Source organism: Anabrus simplex, chromosome 12, assembly GCF_040414725.1.
Source record: "Anabrus simplex isolate iqAnaSimp1 chromosome 12, ASM4041472v1, whole genome shotgun sequence".
NCBI lineage: Eukaryota > Metazoa > Arthropoda > Insecta > Orthoptera > Tettigoniidae > Anabrus > Anabrus simplex.
In genome coordinates, this window is record NC_090276.1 from 64,514,081 (window position 1) to 64,539,591 (window position 25,511).

The window sequence follows — 25,511 nt, forward strand, 5'->3', positions numbered from 1 at the left end:
TAACAACAGATTCACTGGAAATTCTAAATTAATGTTCAGGTTGGAAACCTAAAAATGTTCAAGTTTTTAATTGTTAAGGTTCCGACCACCCTTGAAATAGTGTAAAAAATAATTTTAATACGATTGTTGCATAAGAGCAACTACTTTTTTTTTTTTGCATGAATGCGGGATCTATCAGACAAATGGAAATATACAGATGGGAGTGAGAAGCGTGCGGGACTGTGGAGTGTGTGAATAATGCCGAGTAGGATTGCTAGGTGTAGGATATAAACCGAGGAAATCCTTGTGCTACATGATGTTTATTCTGAGAGAGTGAAGTAACCTTCAAATAGTAAGTCTTCAAGGTAGTCCCGTAGATTGTCTACAGCACGTTGACAGCGATGTGGGGACGTTGGATACGCCACCTAACCATGTGTGAATTTTTCATTTTTCTGTTTTCACAGTGTTGACAATGTCCTCGTGTCCTAAACCACATCCCATGCAATAGTTCTTTCACGTTGGGGATGAGGTCAAAATCGCACGGAGACAGCTCCGGCGAATATGGCGGGCGTTCCATTAATTCCTACCCCCCAACGGTTAAGTTACCTCATCACGTCCATTTTGCACGGAGCCTGAGTCACTACTGTGCATGGTACCAGTCTATTACAACGCCATCTCGTGCTGTGTCCAAGCACTACGAGTGTCCTGCTTTCCACGACATATGACCATTGTATAATAGCACCGTGCAATGTGGGGGGGGAGTTGCAATGACTTATGCTCAATCCTTGTATTTTATATATTTATTTTTGTGTGTATATTTGCAGAAAACAATCCTTTACAAATGCTTTATTTGATCTTCAGCAGTCTGTTGAGAGCCTTAGATTGTTTGTTAAAACTTTATTTCTCTCGTGTGTTGCCAATAAATTAATCTGTTTTATTTCTTGTTGTCTACAGGAAGAAAGCCAGAAAGAGAGCAAAGGAAGGTGATGACTCTGAAGAATCTGATGATTCCGATTTTACTGGCGACTCTTCATCCACGGACTCTAGCCACCCTCGTGATAGTCGCAAGCGTTTCATCAACCCGTACACTTTGGAAAAGGTCTGTTCTATGTGAATTTCGTATGCTTCTTCTATTTATCTTTTCTCTATGTGGATGTTGATGTTTTCTCATCTTTTCTGCAAGATGCTTCCTAGTAGCTAGTCATATACTAGTGAAGGAATGCATTACCTTCCACCTTGACTGTCAAGTATCTCATCACTCATTCCAGTAGGAGATTAACGAACTGCAGTGGTTGATTGTGAAGACTTGTCAAACCACGCTTTCATCATGTATTTGGACGCTTCAGGTATTAGTCCTCTAGTACTATAGGCAAATACAGGGTGGGCCATAAAGCATACCTGCCAACCTTTCCGATTTACCCAGAAGCTTTCCATTTTTTAACTTGTCTTCCGATTTTCCGATTTATTTTTACTTCTTCATATTTTTGACCAATATAACCTTCAGTACGCTCAATACTCTTCCCGTAGGATAAAGGATAAATTCTTATGTGTTTGTGTAATTTACGCAATCTAATTTTCGAACGTATTTATTTGAAGCTTTATTTCGCGAGTGTACCATCTGTTGCCTTCATGTATCGTGTTTCCTGCCCACCACAACACCATGTGTGCTTTGCAGCTGGGGATTCGGGATGGCAATCATCCTACAGGCAAGAGAGGCTAGCACGTGCTAGTGACTCAGTTAATTGGGACAAAGGAATGAGTTTGTTATTGTGTGGTTTGCGCACTATTAACATCGTTTCTGTGCGTAGTTTCATTGGAATTGTAGGCCTCATGTTTTTTCTTGCGGTTCTGTGCTTTTCCCCACTCAAAGTCGTATGTTAGTAATGTATGATACATACTGATCTGTTTTGTATGTGGTAGTTTTGCGTATTTCAGTGCATTTGTGTTCATTCTTGCTTCATAATTTTAATGAGTTGAATGTGTTTCAGGGGGTTGTGTCAGTGACAGTTTCTGCTATTTTTTTCTTCACGTAATAGCCAAAAACATAACAAATGTTATCTCCAAATGTTCAGAGATACCTATAGAATTAAATTTCCATTCATTTTACAGTCTAATGAAGGAAACTATTATACATTATGTTGCATGCGTCAGTGTGATATAAATATTATTCGTATGTATGTGTCATAAATGAGAATGGTTAGGTACATTTTCTTGTAACCATTTTTATGTTTTCTTAGTTTAAGATTTTAAATTTAATGATCAGTTTACATTGTAACTGTAGATATGTATGCCTTTTATTCTGTACTTTTTTTTGCCTAGACTGTGGTGCAATATATGTGATGAAATCTAAGAATTTAAAAAAATTCCTATTTTTTCATTTCTGAAAGTTGGCAGCTGTACATATGTCAGTTGTCAAAAATGTGTTTGGTACAGTAACACTAAACAAATGAAAATACAAATTTATTAAAAACATTTAAGCTCTTTAGACCTTTCCTGTTGTGAAATTACCAGCGTTTTGCCCGAATGTAGCAGTGGGCTCATCATTGGATTTATTTATTATCAACACAGAAATACATGTGGAGTATAAAGCTACAAAAGATGCTCAAAGTGGTTTCCATGCTGTTGTAAGCAAAAATTGCATATTTTCAATACTGATTTACAAATTTTATTGCATATCTTCCAGGATTGTAGTTTTTTCAAATTCTGATTGTATTTGTTCCTTTAAATACTCAACAATTTCTCAACTGGCCTATATTCCTCCACATTTACCTGTTACTCCGATTACTCACAATCCCTACCCTCCCCAACCCCATCGCGTAACATCAAATCCTGCTCAAAACAACGAACAACTCATTGAGCATATATTCAATATTATTATGCTCATCGTAGGTCAGCTCCAATCTTCAGCATCCAGCAACATTCATCCAACAACAATCCGCGACATGATTACCAATATTTTCGCCTCTGAAAATGGCCTTTAAAATCTTACAGTGGAACGGCCGGTCGGTGATCTCGAACAGAGGTGTTCTACAGCGTGAGATTCAAAGCCAAAATGCATCCATAATCGCACTATCTGGGACATGGCTACTTACTTTACTGGTCCAACTATTTTCGTCTCAACCATCTGACTCTACAACCCATGGCGATCAAGTATATTCTGCGACAGATTTTCCAAGTTCATAATGGCATTTAAAATTCTTCAATGGAATGCACGATCGGCTATTTCAAACAAAGAGAGTCTAGATAATACACTTCACAATATAAACCCTCACGTTGTTGTCCTGTCAGAAACATGGTTCAAACCTCAAAGATATATACATTTTCGCAACTATACCATTTTAAGGGAAGACCGTGATGATGGATATGGTGGCGTTGCTATTCTGGTACACACGACATTATCTTACAGACAGCTAACTATCCAACGTAGTGTACCATCGCCATTTCAACTGATTGCAGCTAGTATACAACTACCTTCTAGAACTCTTACGATAGCATCTGGATATTGCCCACCGAGAACAGCAGTCACCTTGGATATTTGGCAAGAAATCATGTCGCAACTTCCTTCCCCACAGATCATCTGTGGAGACTTCAACGCTCACTCCACAGCATGGGGTTGTCCAACCACCGATCGCTACGGCAATGATATAGTCAATATGGTCGAACATTATAATTTAGTCATCCTGAATGATCATTCCCCTACATTGGTTCCTTCACCGAATCGGCAGAAATCGGCAGTTGACCTCACTATTGCCAACCCCTCTTTATCCTTGTCCACCAACTGGTCCGTCCTTACTGATTCTGGGGGTTCCAACCACTTTCCCATTTTGATCACAATAGAGACTTCTCCTCCACCTCATCAGCAGAAAGTGTCAACAGGAAAATGGAACTGCTCTAAAGCAAATTGGCCAGTATTTACAGCCAATATGGATGAAGAGATATTACGCCTTCCACTGCAAAATCCTAGTGGTGTCAGCTACAACCTCTATATCTCCGCTATGGAGAAAGCTGCATCCGATTCGATCCCCCTGAAGAAAGTTGGATCTATACACACGGGAAAACCAGCTGTCTGGTGGACTCCAGACTGCTCTCGAGCTGTTGCACGACGACGGACAGCGCTTCGGCAATACCGGGAACAACCCACTTTTGAGAGGTACCAGCAATGTCTGCACACTACAGCTCAAGTAAGGAGATTTTTGAAAGAAAGGAAAAGACACAGCTGGAAGGAATTCTGTGCATCATTAGATAGGAATGCCAACATCTCCGACGTCTGGAACAAAATCAAAGCCTTCCGCCACAAAGATCATAGTCCACGATCCCATACGATCTCACCAGCCTGTATAGAGGGATTCTTTGACAAAATAGCTCCACCGTTTGTTGATTCTCAACCCCTTCAGTTCAACACGAACCCGAGTACTCATTTTTTATGCTCTCCCTTCACATTGGCTGAGCTGCAAAATGCAGTAAAACAGTCCTCCAGTACTGCACCAGGTTTTGATAATATTTGTTACCCGATGCTGGCCCATTTATCAATCCATGCTCTACAGTGGCTGCTTCGGATCATAAACGAAATATGGTCTCAAGGAGAATTTCCATTATCCTGGCTAACACAGATTGTGATACCCATCTTCAAATTCGGAAAGGAACCAGAAGATCCGAACGCTTACCGTCCTATCGCCTTGTCTTCATGTATACTGAAAACCCTCGAGCGTATGATTAAACTTCGACTCGAATGGTGGCTAGAATTTCACAATCTTCTACCACGAACTCAGAATGGTTTTCGAAAAGGAAGAAGTACCTATGATAGTCATGCACTGCTCACTACGGACATATATAAGACATTTGCTTCGAACAGTTATATGCTTGCCCTTTTTGTGGATATTTCTGCTGCATACGACAATGTTGATATCTCAAGATTATTATCTAAATTGATGGACCTCGGCCTTCCTCATCCGCTCATCAAGGGCATTTACAATCTTCTACACACCAGATGGATATATGTGCGTTATCATGACAAACTACTTGGCCCACGGAAAGTCTCACAAGGTCTGCCTCAAGGTGCTGTGCTTAGTCCCCTGCTCTACACCATTTACACCAGTGATCTAGAGACCATATTTTCACCCAGGATTAAAATATTACAATATGCTGACGATGTGTGTGTATATACTAGTGCAAGCTCTCTCCAGACTGTAGAAGCCCACATGGCTTTAGCTGTATATCAATTAGACCATTGGCTCCTTGAAAATAATTTATCCCTATCGCCTTCCAAGTCTCAAGTAGTGATATTTACGCGAAAATACCTGAGAGTCCTACCCTTAACCTTGAACTTGGGTCCATACAACATCAGAGTCAAACCTCAGGCAAGGTTTTTAGGTCTCACATATGACACTCGACTGACATGGTCGCCACATATATCTGAGCTTACACCAAAACTGGAAAGATCTATGAATATTCTTCGTGCTCTCACCCGAACATGGTGGGGGGCTGATCCCTGTGTTCTCCTTCTCCTATATCGCAGTTTGATCCGATCCAAAATGGATTATGGGAGTATGTTTTATCATAACGGAAGCAAAATCGCTTTGCGCAAGCTGGACAGAATACAATATAGCTGTGTCAGAACCTGCATTGGAGCAATGGCTTCGACCCCAACAAATGCGTTGTTACTAGAGTGCGTCGAACCTCCTCTTGCTGTCCGTCGACAATATTTAGCAGACAAATTTGTATTATCCAGGATGTACAACAATGAACCACCAATCTGCAGCAGTCTGGATGATTTAGAAACAGTTATGAGAGAACACGGACACCGAAAATGGATGAAAAATATATGCCTTCTGAACAGTCTTCAGTTTCTACGCCCCATACTTCCATCGTCAACACCCCACAAGTCTTGCCTTGCTTTTGAGATTCCGTACTCCTACTTATTGTTTTCTGTTCCAATACATCTTTTTACAACAGACTTACTTCCTCTAACCACAGTTCAGTCTTACTTTGTGGAATATACTCAAAGACAGTGGCCCAATGCTCTTCAAATCTTCACTGATGGCTCAAAAATACCCTCACCACCTGCAGTGGGATGCGCTTTTTACTGTCCCGCAACTGAAGAATCTCGTTTATTCACTTTACCAAATGACTGGTCTATTTTTACAGCAGAAGCTGTCGCTATTTCCGAAGCTCTAGCATACAGTTTAAGAGTTAAACCTTCTGCAGTTCTTATAATTACTGACTCTCTCAGTGTCTTGAAGACTTTACAGTCACCTGCTACATACAAACTAACGGTTCATCAAATTCAGATCATTCAGAGAATTCGACAACTTACTCGCCTCAATATTGCTGTACACTTTCTTTGGATACCTAGTCATAAAGGTATCAAACACAACGAGTATGTTGACCGGCTCGCTAGAGCAGCAACGCATTTGGGCGAACGGTTAGATTCACCAGTGTCTATTCGAGACTACGTGCCACGTATCAAGCAGCGTTCCTGGACGCAAATTGAAGAAGAATGGTATATTACAAAAGGGCAACGGGGAAAACAATACGCTGCAGTCCAACCATACCCTCCTCACTCACCTTGGTTCTCCAAATGGAATGCTTGTCGCCGATACATCACTTCTCTTATTCGCATGAGGTTCAACCACGGCAGTTTTGCAAATCATCTCTATCGGATAGGAGTCCTAAACTCGCCCTACTGTTCCTGTGACCGCCAAGCAATCGCTGACCTCAACCACATCTTCTTCTCGTGCCATCTTTATAATGTACAGCAGGAAAAATTTATAACAACTTTACTTTCATTGAACTTCCAACTACCACTCAACATCCAGTGCATTTTATCATCCCAACAACCAGAAGCGTATAATGCAATCGCCTTATTCTTAAAAGACACCGATTTAAGATTATAAAGTTTGATGTGATACTACTTCAGAAAAACTACGCAAACATACTACAGTTGCAGTGTCCCAATTTGTTCTTTTTTTTCCCCTCTCTCTCTTCGTATGTGTGTGCGCGCATTCTGTACGGGCTCGGAACGTAATACCATTATAATACTATGGAAGATTCATAGGTGTATATGTATTCTAAGTGTATATTTAATGTATATGCTTTGTTATCTAATGTATATCTAGCTGGCTGTTTGGTCTGGCACCTAAAGCCAATAAATTAATTTAAAAAAAAAATTGATGGAAAAAACCCTCATTTTTTTGTGTATTCCAGACTAAAAAATCTAAAATCTATGGGGATGATATCTGGGGATTGTGGAGGCCACTCAGTAGTACCCCGTCTGCCAATACATTCATCAAAGTTTTCAGGAAGGCCATGGGAACAAAGGAGAGGATGGGGAGGGGAGGGGGAATATAGAAGATAGAATAGAGGTGTGGTTTCCTCTGGTCCTCAAGTAAGTGTTTGTCGATCTGAAATGCTCTGTCTTGTAAATAACATATGATGAGAAGTGTACTGATCTCATCATTTCCTTTATGATGGAAACAGTGGTTGCTTGCTCTTTTATGGGGCAAAACAAAAAGATAATGATGACATATTTATTGCAGCAAATAGCCATACATAAAATACAAACTAAAAGATTCAAACCTCCGTATAGAACTTTGTTAAAGATTCCATCCTCAACTTGCACTTCAAAACATGGTACCTTTCACAGAGCTCACCACATTTTCTGCATTTACAGTCACTGCGTGGAACATCAAAACACTTTGTTACGCATAGTTTGTGATGAAACCCGTGGACTGAGAGCCTATTTACTAAATGTCTTAGTTTGTAACCTCCCTGGGTCCACTCTTGGTTAGTCACTGCGTCATTCAAATGGAACTCCTCCCATATGTTCTCCTTCTTTCGTTCAAGTTAATTCATGATATGCTGGAGTGTGTACGAGCAAAAACTTAAGACGCAGCTCTTCCACATAATACAGCTATCTCGTTAGCACATAAACAAGCCGCGAGGGAGTGTACTTAGATAAGCAAAGTGCTCTCTTTAGAAAAGACGATGTTAGACTCTCTATACTCTTCATTTGTGCCTTGTTAAGATGCACCCATATATTTTCCAGACCATATGTCATTACTTGGCTGATTTTTAAATGAAACAATTCTATGGCCTGTCTTTACAGACAAGCTGCTTAGATGTTGAATGTCACTTATTGCTTTGATAGCAGCATTTAACTATCCTTAACATGGAGAGAAAACCGGTTTCCAAGTTTCTGGAATGTGACTCCCAAGTATCTAATATGTGTTTCTGACTTCAATAGCCTGTCGTCAAAGTAAAAGGATCCACGTTCGCCTCCTCTTCTGAAAGTCATAAAAACATTTTTTATTCATTTATTCTTAATTTAGTTATTTTGGCCCATTTAATCACACGGTTCAAGTTGGCTTGCAGATCTGACTCTGATGGGAAAGTTAAGGCTATATCATCGGTATACTCGAACAAAAGATAATCAACATTGAACTGTGAATTAGTTCCAGAATTTGCAGTTCCCTCTTCCCATACCGACTTGTCATTGTGTTTTTCCTATTATTTGTTCATCTTTCTAGATACTGTGTATGTACAGTCCACCTGGTGGCCATGATTGTTCAAGTGTTGAAGTCTAAACGGTCTGACACCGTGGTTAGCTGATTTGGGTCCCGTAGGTCGAAAAAAGAAATTTTCGCCATCAGAATGTTGTTAACAACAATTATAGTAGGAAATTATTTATTGTCCACCTATTCAATACTACCCACCTTTAGGTGGTTACAGTTTCATACAATTATATCTCTTTATGGGATATGTTTCGCTCACTTAACGAGCATCCTCAGCCTTAATTTAATCTTAAAATGATGACCTTGAACAATAGTGAACATATTAAAAAAATCAATTGTCAGTATTAAAATTACATGTAGTCTCTAAAACTAATTTACATTACTTCTAAAAGACAACACTAAACACTTCTAAAAACGTGATAACTTGAGTGATTAAAAATTATCACATTGTCAATCCAAAGCCTTGTGTCTGAAACTAATAATAGATCTTCATCTTATAGACAGTAGTAAGCTTTTTAAAATCTCAAACAGCTCCAAGGTAAACTCCAATCTTACGGAAACGAAACTGAATACAAAATTTATATAACGTTAACAACTCTGGACCGGTAGGACATACCTAACATGTTGAATAACAATCAAAGGTCAAGCACGAAGCTTTATACTTTGTAAACTGCATAACACAACATATTATCTACATTGAAAATAAATTTGACAGCAACTTCAACTGGGTCCTACTTTTGGCTTCTGCACATATTCTGCATTCTGCCTGATATGTCTTAAGGCTGTATGAATTCTAGTGTATTCACAATTCATCATGATTACACTCTGTTTTAATACACATATCTCAGATACACTACGTCATATAAATTTTGTATTCAGTTTAGTTTCCATAAGATTGGAGTTTACCTTGGAGCTGTTTGAGATTATAAAAAGCTTACTACTGTCTTTAAGATGAAGATCTATTATTAGTTTCAGACAAGGCTTTGGATTGACAATGTGATAATTTTTAATCACTCAAGTTATCACGTTTTTATGAAGTGTTTAGTGTTGTCTTTTACATATAATGTAAATTAGTTTTAGAGACTATGATGTAATTTTAATACTGACAATTGATTTTTTAATATGTTCACTATTGTTCAAGGTCATCATTTTAAGATTAAGTTAAGGCTGAGGATGCTCATTAAGTGAGCAAAACATATCCCATAAAGAGATATAATTGTATGAAACTGTAACCACCTAAAGGTGGGTAGTATTGAATAGGTGGACAATAAATAATTTCCTCCTATAATTGTTGTTAATAACAGTATTCAATACGGATTAACCATGAGGATATTGACTTGTAATCAGAATGTTGGCCGGCTGGGTAGGGGAGGTGGTTGTATACAATTTCTAATCACTAGATTGCGTGCCAAAAATCTGGATTAAATTCCAAACTTCTCCGCAGTGATCATATGGAGTGAGGGCATATGATGCTGTTGATTGTGATTCATCCATTGGATGGGGACGTTAAGCCTTTAGCAGACCCTTTGGTCCTATTAGAGAGGAGTAGGCTACGTGCTGGCACTGGGTTTCACCCTATCCCTTCCTACTATCATATATCACGTCATTCATTTCATCTCATTAACTCCTTTGATGAGGTTGATGTCAGGAAGGGCATCCAGTCATAAAAATCTGCCACGACAGATTTATCTCATCTCATACCCAACCCTGTAGAGAAACGGGACAAGGTTTGGACATACAAACTTTCTAGATAAATGTACTCTCTTACTTAATTCCAAGATACTGGCTAAAATTTAAATTTTCGTCTGCTCACTGTGGGTTGTTTTGTAGTTTCTATGACTTATGAATTCTAAATTATTTTCCTCTGTTGCACAATAAATAATGGGTTATATGTAAGTCTTGCTTGTGTAGCTGTCACCTTCATTGGTTATCAAGAAGCAGAAGAAAACTTCGATATTTTCCAATATAAGTTTTTTCTGATTCTCTCTCTCTCATATATATATATCAATTTAGAAACTTTTCAGTAATCCTTTGGGCCTGATGACTTTGCAGAAAATCGAACGAGATCTGATTAAACTTGGGAAATTTATCAAAAAGGCAAATCCACGTAAAATTAAGTGGATTCCAGATACTGTAGATGATGCTGGTCGTAGTAAAGTGTACGAGGATGAAGGAGACGAGAGTGATGATGAATCAGAGGGTTCTAAGGTAAATGTTTGGAAGCTTTGCAATCATATTAAATGCTTATCTATTTGAAAGGTAGTTTCTCTTTGTAGATGTTCAACTCTGCTCTTTAGTAGACAGTAATTAGTTTCCTATAGTAAGCTTATGTAGTAATTTTCATCATCGTATAGAAATAATTTTTTAGGATTGAAATATAATATGTATGAGGGCTGGTTTTTTATTAATGGCAATTGTTAATTACAACAGATACAAAAGAGACAACTCAGTGAAGTGTCTAAACTGCCTCAGGGTAATCCCTGGCATTCTAGAAAGACGTAATAATCATCAAAAAGTAAGGACTTGCTAGGCAAAAATTCTGTGGAACAGATATTGGATCAGGGCCACAATAGGTTTTTGCTCTTCCTACAAACTTGCATATTCAGTTACATGTACATTTTCTGATCAAAAATATCTGGACATCCCTCTCTGCCTGTAAACTTGAGCTGAGATGTGACTATGACCGTCGTTGCTCCTATGGAAGGTTGCCTGAGGGCTCTGTGTTGTTGAGTGGTACGGGATACCTGCAGACTGGGTGGAGAAAGGGAATGTAGTTACTTTGAATGTGAAATGGTTATCAATAGCCCCATTGGTAAACAGTCGGTTAGACACGTTTCCGCCCTGTTCAAGTTGTCCAAGTCGATTGTTGGGGACTTAATTGACCGAGCTTGATAGCTGCAGTCAGTGCGGCCAGTATCCAGTATTCGGGAGATAGTGGGTTCGAACCCCACTGTCGGCAGCCCTGAAGATAGTTTTCAGTAGTTTCCCATTTTCACACCCAGGCAAATGTTGGGGCTGTACCTTAATTAAGGCCACGGCCGCTTCCTTCCCAGTCCTAGCCCTTTCCTGTCCCATCATTGCCATAAGACATATCTGTGTCGGTGCGACGTAAAGCCAATAGCAAAAAAAAAAAAAAAAAAAGTAGGGACTTAATTGTGCAGGGGAGGAGACACAATCCCCAACAAAACCATGGCAGGGTAGGCCATGTGTGTTGACTGACGGGGATTGTCAAGCTTTGAAGAAAACGGTACTAGGATCATGAAAATACTGCAAAGTCTTGTGCCCGTTCACACCTCCGCGACAGCTTTCAACATGGCGCCGAGAAAAGGTATGGCCCATTTAATGTATAGGAAGCAAAGAATAGACACCAGTTGCGGTGACGTAGAAGGCCATACACGTCATGGAACGGTCGAGTATTGAGGGTGAAACGGACAGTGGAATGTCTACTGTATTGTTTTACGAAAAAAAGTAAAAAACTTGATTGTTAAGAAAACTCCATCTTAATTTTCTCAACGAAGTGTGAAGACGGAACTACCGACCGCGGTATAATTTTTTGAGAAAGACGAAAGGATCAGAAGCTATACTTAAGGAAACGAGAAGAAATCAAGTCAATTCTTTAAAAAAAAAAAAAAAAAAAAAAAAAAAAAAAAAAAAAAAAAAAACTAAGCAGAGTTCATTAGAGATATTTAAAAGGAATCTGCTAAGTACCACGAGATACGCCTGGGTGGATACTGAGCGCCGTTGATCCATACTCTGCAAAGGGAGACCAAACCCGCATAAAATAAAAGGTTTTCATACAAGAAGAGATACGTCTCGAATTGAATCGGAATAGAAATAAGTTTCCCACGATCTACAAGAAACGGCCGACAGAGATAGTTTCACTGAAATCAACACCAACAAGATCGGAAATATACGTCGGAGAGCCACAAGGAAATAATAAATTTAAGGATTACAGGCTCCAAAAAGAATAATATAATGGCTGTTCACTGCACCGTAATCCTGATTTTAGTTGCTGAGAAGAAGACCATGAGGATGATGTGCTAAATATACATGATGGACCGAGCTGGGGACCAGTACGTCTTGCTATACGACGGAGCCATGATGAGGAAGGCGACGGGAAACCAGACAGCACTTCCGGGATGAGAAGCAGATGATGTACCAGTTGTCCTAACCATGACCTAACCGCAGACCCAACTACATCCATTTGGGAGCAGAACAGCTGGACCAGGACCAACCATGAGCGAGCTAAGTCATTTACAATATTTAATCGCATAATTTTTGGTTTGCCTACACACGTGTCTTAGGCATGTGCCAATGGGCTAAGTATAAACCGATATATAAGAAATGCAAGTGAATGTTACCAATGAAGTGTGAGATATTTAAGTCCGTAGTTACATGATCTAGCAATATAGCATAAGATTCTAATGTGTTGGATATATACGTCATCGTATATCGGTCAAAATGCACGTATGTAGCGAGAGGTTTTGGAAAAGAATTTTGGAAAACAGCTGATAGCAATGACATACTGGCAGATTACAGAGATTTCGTAGTGGTAATGCTACAAGTTGACATCACGATTGGTTGCGCGCGGTGTAAAATAAACATATGGATTCACGCATTATTTTTGCTTCGCAATAAGGGCATTGAACTCAATCACAGGTTATGAGAGATAGCAACTCTAAAATGTGGTTTTAAGAAACATTGTGTGGTAGTTTTGACATAGTCATGTATTAAGGAACGCGACGGATTAATATTGAGGCTACGATGTTAAGATATTATATGGATGTTGAAGTAGGGTTACAATTGTGCTGACTTGTGAAAGGTACGAGGTAGATAGTGAAATGAGGAGTTTTATACGCACTACGTAGGGGCCATTGAGTGCCTGCAGTTTAAGATATGCCACACTACATTCTTTAGATTCGTATACGCGAGATTGCCCACACCGCTGGAGTAACCTAAGACAAGGTATGAACAGAAGTTACTATTGTAGAATTATGCTTGTGACGGGATCGTAAGTCAACTTTAGATGTGCTGTAATGTAAATCGGTATACAACGATACGTCTTATAGCTGTATTTTGACCAAATGCATTCACGACACTGATAAATATGATAGTATGTTTCTGAACACGGCTACATAGCGCTTACATTGTAACTGCGAGTGAATAAAATAACTTGCATTGACGTAAAATGTTATGGAATATAACGAAGGAAAGGGACATTGAGCCTGAAAGACATGTGTATGACAGCCAAAGATTATGTTGAAGTTAGTTAGATAGCTGAATAGATTAACATATTCTCTGTTTGAACTTGCATTTTCTCAACGAACTACAGCTAGGGAAATGTTAGAATAGGAGCTGAATTTGACAGGCATTAGGAACAAATGCCTTAGTTCGTAAGTAGTTATCCATGCACAACGAGAACGTAGCAATAAAGCATGAGTTCGGATTTATTCATATGAATTTATTCATACGGATTTATTCATATAGAGTTATGCACTCAAATTCATTCATAGGGATTTATTAATATGGATTTATACAATTACATTTTTGCATCTAGATTTACTTTTTCGAGTTTACTTGGATGGATTTACTTATTAGTGACTCGTCATTGACTATCAGCTACAATTTACTATTTAATATTCCCAACGCTCAATTCTAATGTGATTGGCGATTAAACATATCTGTGATATGCAGTTTAGTCCTGCAACTTAAAGATAAGTTGGTTCAATTTCAAGTTTGAGCTTATTAGTGGACTTTAAGGACAATTCATCTCAACCGTGTGTTTAATTCAGACTTGTTTAATTAATCTTAAAGAAAACGAGCTCTTATAACGACTTGATTGTGTTGGTATTGTATCTATAACTTAACAGCAGTATGGACCTTAGATGTCCAGTGATCGATTGTAAATATGTACATACGCAAATTTTATTTCACGAAGGAACTGATCTAGATAGTTTAAGTTTACATATTATTTCTCCTTTTACGAGCCAGCGCTGACTCACAATACACACTTGTAATACGCAATGCCAAGTAATGCTTTACATAAGATTTCAATTTAATAGTCCAACATTTAATCAATAAATATCTGGTTTATTTCTACAATTTTGTGTGACATGAATTCTTTCATTATAGCCTAGTTGGTAAGTTAGTTGCTTACCTAAGAGAAATATTGAGTAATTAAGTACTCCATTTAGTCATGACCAGTTCTCAAGTTAAATACTCTGATTTTTTTATTTTTTTTATTGTTGACGGTTAATATTATTGTGACATGAGTTTCTATAGGCATCACCCGTGATTTGTTAATCTCTTCATACTCACGTTAAGCGTATCTTGAAGTAAGATTACATGTCTTACTTGGCATTTGAACACCCTGAGGTATTACATGTAATAAATATCATTTTTGGTCCGTATTGATGATGTAGATTGAAATAATAACATTAAGTTATTTATTAGACCACCTAATCAATACAAAATCGTCTTGGATGATTTACATAAATTTGTTAGCTAATAGTGGGACATGTTTCGCCTTCTCTGAAGGCATCATCAGCCATAGTCTTAACCTTAAATTAAAAATAAGCGTCTAAATAACATGTAGTGATGAAATGAATTTTAAAATCTTGAAGAGATTTGAAGTAAAATAACATTAAAAATAACAATGATGGTTTGAAAATACAATGTGATGAGATACAATAGTGGAAGTATTAACAAAATTAACCTTAGAAGGCTGCTAAAATAAGTACAATGGAATAAAACAACAGATTGTTATACAACAAGTAGTAAGATTGCATAAAAGTAAAGTTGATAGTAATGGCGGTTATAATTAGACGATGGCGAAAAATCTTATGTAATCAAAGTAAAGAGGAGAGAGTAAAAGTCAAAGTTAGTCGAGAGATCCGAAGTTCATTATGATCTTGAAGATAAAGGATGAAAGTCAGATGCATATGGTGAAGTTGTAGAACACGTTGAGGATATGAAGTTGGTGAATAGAAGTTGAAGAACAGTTTCAAATAGGATCACTATGGACCATCTCAAAATTTGAAGTGATGTTCAAATGTTGTAAATTGTGAGTTTGTAGATATTCTAGTTGAAAAAGCATATACAAGTGGAATCTGTAAATGGAAGCAAGAAACGTAGAGTTAATTGTGTGAAAAGATATTTGAAAAATCTTGAAGTAGAATCGTATGCACTTACCACTTGACGGTGACAAAGATAGCTTGTAATATTATGAGTAAGAAGTATTTGCAACAGTAGACTTCTTGCTACGTGTGTTATAACTGAAGTTTTGTGTTGGATTTTGTATTGATTAGGTGGTCTAATAAATAACTTAATGTTATTATTTCAATCTACATCATCAATACGGACCAAAAATGATATTTATTACATGTAATGTCAATGCCAACCAGGCAATAGTAAAACCTAACAAGTACTTAAACCTAAAAATTAAAATAGGCAAGATTTCTAGAGATATCAAGTTTCTTAAAGATTGCTTGAAATTAGAGTTGATACCTAAATTTCTCAAATCTTTACAAAGAAAAAGTCATCCCTATTCAAAATCTAATGCCACTCAAAAGAAAGTAAACAACATATGGTTGAAAAATGAAATTAAACTATTATACAAGAAGAAATCTTTACTAAATTTACAATTATATAGGACTCATTTGACCATCTCTCAGAAATTACCCCCACTTGAATGGAGCTCATTTTTAAGGTACACTGACCTCAAACTATCTTACGTATTAGACAAGAAACAGAAAACCCTAAACCATAAATTACTTAGTCTTCAAGAAAACAAATGTAAAACTCCTGACCAAAATACAAACAACAAAGTGTCCCCTTCCCATTTGACTAACATTCCCACTACAATCAACCTATCTAATGCAACCTTCTCTAACCAAGAATTAAATCTATTAGATAAAGGCATCAAACATAATTGGCCTAATCACAAAAAGGCAGAAGACATCATCACTACCATCGCTGAAACCGAAACTAATATCGATAAACAAATCCCAATTGATAAACAGAATGACGTACGATATGAAGTAAAAAAGAAACTCCCAACTTTGATTAATGAGATAACATCTAATAATAACCACAATGTCTCGAAACAAATTCTAAACCTGAAATCCAAAATCCATAGCAACAACGTAGTAATTACAAAAGCAGATAAGGGCAACACCATAGTAATAATGAACAAACAAGATTACATCAATAAAACTGAAACCTTTTTTTCAGACAATACCTATACCTTAATTAACAAAGATCCTACAAACAAAATACAGCGTAACTTAAAGAACCTTCTGAAAAATTCTAACTTCATTTTAAATGATCAAGATTATCAGAAATTAACTGTAATGAACCCAAAATTACCTACAGTCAGATCACTGCCCAAAATTCATAAAAAAGATGTCCCCATTCGACCTATAATTAATAGTATCAATAGTCCTACCTATAAAACCTCTCAATTCCTACACAAATTCCTAAAAAAACACTTCAAATTTCACAACTCCAACCCCATAAAGAACTCGATCGAACTCTGTAATTCCCTAAATAAGTTCAGTCTACAACCAAACCACGTTTTATGTTCTTTTGACATCACCAACATGTATACTAATATCCCTATCAACAATACTATTAACATCATAAAAAACAATCTGTTGAAACATAGCACATTGAGTAAAATCGAAATTGATGAATGGTTAAAATTACTTAATTTCGTTTTAGACAACAACTATTTTACCTTCAATAAGAAAATTTACAAACAAGAAGGTCTAGCGATGGGAGACCCGTTATCTGGAATACTAGCCGACATATACTTAGATAATCTCGAACATAGTAAGATTATTAATAACATCAACGGACTCTGTCTTTGGCATCGCTATGTTGATGATACCATAGCTATCATTGATAAACAAATCAACAACAGCAATAACATACTATCATTCCTCAACAACTTAGATAATAATATTAAATTCACTAAAGAAGATGAGTTCAATAACTCTCTGAACTTCTTAGATATCAAAATCACACGAGCATTGAACAAATTCGACTTCCAAATATACAGAAAACCCACCTTTTCTCCAACAACCATAAAAAATGATTCTTTACATCCCAACTCACATAAAAAAGCCACTTATCACAGTTTAATATATAGAGCATTAAAGATCCCTATGTCCTCTACTAATTTAAAGAAAGAATTACTATTCATCAAGGAAATAGCTAAATTCAATGGATTTAACACGAATATGATTGATAAAATCATCAATAAAACCAAACTAAAACTAGCTACCAATTTAACTCCATTAAAACCCGTCAAACCAAAATACGCTAAATTCACGTTCACTAACCATAGCATTTACCCGATAACCAATTCATTAATGAAGCACGAAATAAAAATAGCCTACACAACAAAAAACACTAATCGCAATTTATTCTTCAATCACAACTCTATCAACATCACAGACAATAGTTACTCTGGATCAGGAATATACAGATTGAAATGCTCTACATGTAATTTTTCTTATGTTGGCCAAACTGGCCGCAGCTTCTCTACCAGATACGCCGAGCATTACAATGCCCAAAAACACAACAAATTCTCCGCAATGGCCAACCATATGAGGGACACCGGGCATAAATTCACCACAATAGAACAAGACCTCCATATCCTAAAAAGAGTTGATAAAAGCAAACTCATGACAGAATATGAAAACTTATTTATTTTCCTCGACCAACATTTTAATAAAGATAAAAATCTAAATGACACTATTGATAAAAAAAGCCCCTTGTATGAACAGATTCTTATTTTATTACGAGAATCAACTTCCCTCACCAACAAATTCTTAAAAATCTTCAACCTCACATCAATTAGAGTTCCCACCTCCCCTACAGCTAATATACCCCCCTCCCTTCCCCCCACCGCTAGTACCTCTAATTCAAATACAACCAATAAACCCATAGCCACACCCACCGGAACATCGCTCCCTCCAATAGCCTTACACCGTTACAACACGCGCAGTAACACACTCTCTTCCTTCCCTCCCACCAATAGCAGCCCCCCTCTAATAGTTACGTCAACGCAAACAGATCCCCCTCCAACACAAAACTTCAGTTATAACACACGTAGCAAGAAGTCTACTGTTGCAAATACTTCTTACTCATAATATTACAAGCTATCTTTGTCACCGTCAAGTGGTAAGTGCATACGATTCTACTTCAAGATTTTTCAAATATCTTTTCACACAATTAACTCTACGTTTCTTGCTTCCATTTACAGATTCCACTTGTATATGCTTTTTCAACTAGAATATCTACAAACTCACAATTTACAACATTTGAACATCACTTCAAATTTTGAGATGGTCCATAGTGATCCTATTTGAAACTGTTCTTCAACTTCTATTCACCAACTTCATATCCTCAACGTGTTCTACAACTTCACCATATGCATCTGACTTTCATCCTTTATCTTCAAGATCATAATGAACTTCGGATCTCTCGACTAACTTTGACTTTTACTCTCTCCTCTTTACTTTGATTACATAAGATTTTTCGCCATCGTCTAATTATAACCGCCATTACTATCAACTTTACTTTTATGCAATCTTACTACTTGTTGTATAACAATCTGTTGTTTTATTCCATTGTACTTATTTTAGCAGCCTTCTAAGGTTAATTTTGTTAATACTTCCACTATTGTATCTCATCACATTGTATTTTCAAACCATCATTGTTATTTTTAATGTTATTTTACTTCAAATCTCTTCAAGATTTTAAAATTCATTTCATCACTACATGTTATTTAGACGCTTATTTTTAATTTAAGGTTAAGACTATGGCTGATGATGCCTTCAGAGAAGGCGAAACATGTCCCACTATTAGCTAACAAATTTATGTAAATCATCCAAGACGATTTTGTATTGATTAGGTGGTCTAATAAATAACTTAATGTTATTATTTCACCCTGAGGTATCCGCTGAGCGACCCCATTTCATCTGATTAGGCAGTCCAACTTCGAGTTAGAAATGGAGGTATCGGGTAAAGAATGTTAACGTTCGAAATGACGCCTGACGTTACAGTCTTAGTGGGAGAAGTGAAAATACTTCATTTTTGGAAAGTTGTCAATACCTGTAGAAACACTATACATTATTGTGGAAATGAAAAAGTTAAAAATACATTATGAAAGATAAATAACCTCTACCCACAACAACTGTAACGAATTGGAATTGTGTGACGAAATGTAACTGTTGTGAATTGTATTTGTGAAGAAATGTAATTGTTTTGAATTGTAATTTCTTCTGAATTGTAACTGTGACAAATAAATTGTGGTGTGTTACCCGGATCCCCATTAGGTTTACTACTCCCAATATTCCAGCAGATGTTATGGCTTACATGCCGTAAAATTTCTTCCTCCTGTTATAGTGATGCGGCCGTGAAAGCCTAGGCTGTTACATGAAGAACAGTTTGGTTTTGAAAGTGGAGTCCATTTATATGTATAAAATAAATAAAAAAACTACTGGTCTTCAGAGCAAGGGAAGGCTATAATCCTGACAGGTGGCGTGTGATAGTGTCCCCAGACAGGATGTTTGGTAAAGTTTATTACAAAATGATAGTGGAAAAGAGACAGTAAAAATGGCATGAACAATATATTTTAAATGCTATTGTTGTGTGTAGATCCAAGTGTGGTTTGAAATTGAAACTGGACTGAAACTCTTTCAATGTTTATGGTTGTAATGGATGATATCATGAAGGCAGTAAAAGCAGTTTAGATACAAGAATGAACACAGTCGTGTTTGCTGTTAATATTATGATCTGCAAACAGTATGAAAGAGTAGTCTAAGAATGGCTTGGCGCAGTAAATGGAAAGACTGAAAAATAGAGAATGAAAATCAAAATATACAAAAGCAGCTATGTGACATGCCTACAGGTCTCATAGCTATAAGCAGGTGAAGATAGTGGCTTTGAGCCTCATTGTCAGAAGCCCTGAAGATGGTTTATACCAGACAAATAACAGGGCTGTACGTTTAGTCCATGACCACTTCCTTCCCACTGTCATTGAAAATCTGCACGAACTAATGCGGCTTTAAACTACGTGCAAAAACAGAGAATGTTTTCTATCACACCGTGCGGAATCTCCCTCTGTGTGAGTGTGCTTTTTAATTCCTAATTCCCAAGCACTGAATGCAATCCATTGGCCATGATGATGTGCGTATTGTGGTCTTCGTTTCTGCACACCGTCCTTGGTCAAGAAGTTGGTTACTGCTTGCCTCAGAGATCATTGTGCGTGTTTGTGTGTTTCTGTATCCAGTTTGATGACCAAGCCCATACCATCCTGTAGACATCAGGCTGAGTTTGTGTTTCAAAATAGAAAGCTCGTTTACCCACCGTGATAGTGGCGAAAACAGATGACAAGAAGAAATGTGAGACACTGCAGTCCAGTTCTTCTACACTTCTTAGCGATGGCTGACATAAAATATCCAGTGAGCCAGCTAATCACGTTAATTTCAAACATCTACATTTGATGAAAAGTCGTGCAATGTGATCTCAAAACACCCAGACAGTGTGAAGAAGTAAATACTGATTATGCAAGAAATAGCATACAGAGGTGACTATTTCCTGACATAATTGTTTGAACGTTGCATACCAAATCAAATGGCTCTCAGTGCGCAGTACAGAAAGAATGACGTACAGCAGAAGTCCGATAGTCCAGCCTGTTCGAGACCGGCACGGTGCCGGATTGCCGAAAATGCCAGACTATCGGGCGGTACCTCTTACTACGATATAGGTAAAGGCGTACAGCGAAAACAGCTGTAACACGGCGTTTTGCAGTAAAATCTTTTTGTTTTTTTATGTCTTAAATTTTTGACGAGCCAACATTAAATTCATTCAACAAAATATTTCTATTCTCACCTTTCTCCAGGCGTTTGATGATTTCCAGTTTCTGGTTGATGGTCAGAGTTACGTGCTTACGTTTCTCTCCTGATTTGAAACTTGAAGGTTTTGGTTTCGAGAACATTGTCACTGCTTAAATACCAAGAAAACTTCCACAGGGCACTTTGATATGTATGTTCACTACACTACTGTAATATGGATCCTAGATCGCAAGAATAAAGTACTGTAGCGAAAAGTGCTCGTAATCAAAACAATGAACTGAACCTGTGTGTGGTGACAGCCAACAATGCCGATTGTGTCTAACAATAGCAGACGCGTAGTGGATACTTCCGTGTGGTTTTGAACCGCGCCATGCGCTTTAAGTGTCACAAACATAAAAAAAAAAAAAAAAAAAAAAAAACATAAAAAATCCTGGATTGGTGCCGGACTATCAGGCGTTGGATGCCGGACTAATGGAATTCTACTGTAGTTCCATAGTTATACTAACATTATTTGTTTATAAATTTTTAATGACTACTTCTTTTGATAAATCTATTTGTACAACTGTACACTGCACATGATGTAACTATCCTAACACCATTACGACAGTATACTTCTCTGTTGTTTTTGCTATAAGATTGCCCCTACTGTGGCACTGCACTCAGCTTGGCTTTCAATTCCAATTTGGGATCACTTCGCTTGCACTCATGCTCATTCTAGGAAATAATGTTCGTATGTCTATGTGATGAATTGTAGGCATGATGATGTGAGGTAGGGGGAAGTTGAAACCCAATATCTGCTCAGAGCCTACTCCTGTTGGATAAACACAAAGGGGTCTGTTCAAGGCTTAACCTTTTGCACTCCTATGCTCGACATTAAAATATTAGACTTGCGCTCTGATGTTTAGTCCCACTCGACCGGACAGTAACTCGTACTTTCAAAGCTCCCATGACGACTGTGCTGTGTTCCAGTATTGTAGAGCTATCTAGCGGTAAAAAATGGCTTCATCGACGATCACGGAAATGGATATTTTAGAATAGTTACTGGGCAGTATTGATGTTTTCAACATCTGGAAACAATTCAACCATAGTTACTGACAGAAAGAAGCAAAACTGTGTTGAACAATTAGTGAAACCCAAATGTAATTATTGGCTACGCGTCAAAGATGGAAGGCGTTGATCGCTCAGACCTGTACAGATAAAGCTATGCTTTTTAGTGAAAATATTGAAATAGTGGCAGAATAAATGTTCTTCTGGCTATTGTAAGTGGCAATAGTTTACAGCTTTTTGCTCTCTAAAGATTACTGCACCGCATATCTCATTGACATTCCATCGCACAAAACCTTGCTGAAAGAGGTGATCAATGAGTTGGCTGGCAAAGTGTGCAACAAAGTTCAAAAGCGAGGAAGACCGTCTACTTCTGATGTTGAAGAACATTTGAATGGTAAACTGAACATCATCAACAACCTACGTGGAAACTGTCTGTTCAAACAGAAGCAAGTAAGGTGGTTGAAAGTAAACAGTTTACTACTGCAAAACATGTTCAAGAAAACCCGGTCCCCACCCAAAAAGCTGTTTTGAAAAGTACCACACAATGAAAAACTAAAAGGATTAATGTACTTTGTGTTCTAACGGCAAGTATATAACGTGTAACATAATTATATTTTGTGTTTGATAGTTTTGCAGTGTTCACTTCCTGCAGCTGTTCATAGTGTAGAAATTAATTAGGAGTGGAGCGGGAAGCATACACTAAGGGTAATGGAGTTTAAAAGGTCAACGTGCCCATCCAATGGAGGAATCACCATCAACAGCATCATGTGTCCTTACTCCTTATGAGCACTGTGGAGAAGTTTGGAACTGAACCTAGGCTTTAGGCACGCAATCTAATGATTAAGAATTGTATACCACCACCTCTCCTACCAGCAATGGGATCTGAACTGGCTAACCACAGTGTCAGACCTTAAAGATTTGACACCTTAACAATCAGGGTCATTAGGCAGGCCGTTGTGTATGGAATGCATTGGTTTACCACTGAAGGCTGAAAAGAACAAAGTCATATTACCTACCTCTTAAGGTGTACAGTATACAGCTGAATATGATCAGTAACCAAGAAGGATGAGAGTGTGAGAAATTAAGACATACAGAAAGAAGTAAAGATGGAAATGTTTAGTGATAAAATGTAGAAAAGTGGATTAAAATGGCATAGACACGTTAAATAGATGAAGTAAGATTACGTTCATGAACTATTGTGTAAATTTAAATAATTTCTTCTTCTAGAAATTCACTTTTAGTTGCTGTTAAATACTGAAGTACTTTCTATACCGGGTGGTACAGCTCTATGCAGCACGTTTAAATCTTGCGCCAATTAGAACTCCTCTACTGGAGAAACACTGAACTTGGAATTAGACCAACTTAAATTTTTCCTCTGAAGATGTCACTGTGTGAATTTCGACTTGTTTTTTTTAACTATTTATCAAGAAGTGTGGACATTCTCTCATAGATGTCTCTACTAAAAAACTATGATCATGCACCCTGGTGCGAAGTGAAGGAACTTTATTTGAAGAAATTTTGTATTCATAAGTTTTTTTTAACTAAATTTTGTTCATTCATTCTTGGATTGGCAGTATTTATCTTTTCCTTCTGCCAGTTTCGAAGTTAACCAATCAATAATTTCTGTAATTAATGTTCAGCCAATCCCGTATTTCTTCTTTGATTTTGTGTGTACCTTTTGATGTTAACCAATAAAACTCTGTGGGTGTGTCTTGATCATTCATGAAAGGTCTCGAATCTTCCCCGAGGGTATAAAAACTGCTGATCTTCTTGCCTCTCGGCCACTTCATCAACATCTAACTTAGTGTATGGATGTGTAGCAGGAGGCGGGAAGTGCCTCTTCCATCAGGCAGCAGTTCTTCAGTAAGGTAATGGCCACTTAACATTTTTATTTCTTGCTAGCTCAGCAATTTAACCCGCGGGAAAGGTCCGAAACTTTTACAATGTAACCTACCCTTCTAAAAAAATGTAAATTTGTGCCGGCTTATGTAAAAACTTCATATATCTTGAACTGTAAATTGGGGGGTAGAGAGTGCTTTACCCTCTCCCCTTCATTTTGATTTGAGGTGACTACGTTTTGGTAACCGATTTTCTACTCTTCCTTAATGTGTTAAATTTATTCATTATAAGAGTCACCTCCATAATGTGGGAATAGCCCCTGTTTCATCGGCCTAGTGCCTCTTAGGTTTTAAGAATGTATGTGTAGGAGTGCAAGAACATGCCTCCATTCAACTTGGTGTTGCGGGCCAATTACTTAACCTGTTATTTTCTGCTATGGCCCAGTAGATTGGGTTCGAGATACCCCTGTTTCATTTGTTTTAAGTTGTGCCTTGATGGCTATTTATTGTAAAGTCTGACATAGGCTTGGAAAACTGAGAGCGCGTCTGCTCTTTTCTGGTGTTGTAAGAAGTCCTCTGGGAGGCTTGAGGTTAAAAGTTGGGAGCAAGTGCTCCATGTGGTAGGGGTTTTCTGCCCCTTTGAACAAATTTGGGTTTTTGAGCTACTACTCAAAAAATTGTAAAACTAAGGGCTTGTAACCGAAATGTGTTAAAGATTTAAAATCTTGAATTTTTTTTTCTTTTCTGAATCTTGTTTTAAATTTGCTATGTAATTGTTATCTCACGAAGTGAGAGTTTAACTTGTTGCTTTTCAAAAAAATACGACCTTCCATTTCTTTGTAAATTCTTTCTTGACAAAGTAGTTAGACCTATTCACCCTAGCACCTTCTTTCACCTCTGCTAATCCACCAAACCACGGTAACACTTTCAATTAAGGCCTCAGATTTTGTAGCAGTTTTAACTAATGTTGATGTGCAATCTACATTTTTATTCTGCACATACATTCACATATTTTTTAAAGTTCATTATATAGTTTTGTTGAATCATAAGTGATATTTTCCTTGGGGAATGTGAAATTGAAGAAAATATTTATAAATGATTACTTTCAGACCGTGGAGAGATGGTGGGAGTTCGATAATGATACAGATGTAGACTGGAAAGGTACCAGTGAGGAACTTGAAGACGAAGAATCTAGCTATGATTTGGAGGTAAACTCTGTCTATATTGAAGCAGTATGATGTCCAAAGCTTTCACGTGAAGTTTTATTTAGT

General features: G+C 37.5%; 1 protein-coding gene across 2 annotated transcripts in view; it reads left to right on the plus strand.

The window, feature by feature from the left end:
- The window catches only part of LOC136884480 (abscission/NoCut checkpoint regulator), a 90,272-nt gene that overhangs the window by 49,303 nt on the left and 15,458 nt on the right, over window positions 1-25,511 (plus strand). Inside the window, exons 6-7 of one of the 2 annotated variants that reach the window (XM_067156677.2) lie at window positions 934-1,078; window positions 25,350-25,448. In XM_067156677.2, the coding sequence (XP_067012778.2) occupies window positions 934-1,078; window positions 25,350-25,448 (244 nt within the window). The remainder of the gene's footprint in view (window positions 1-933; window positions 1,079-25,349; window positions 25,449-25,511) is intronic. The other variant, XM_067156678.2, reaches the window with a different exon arrangement.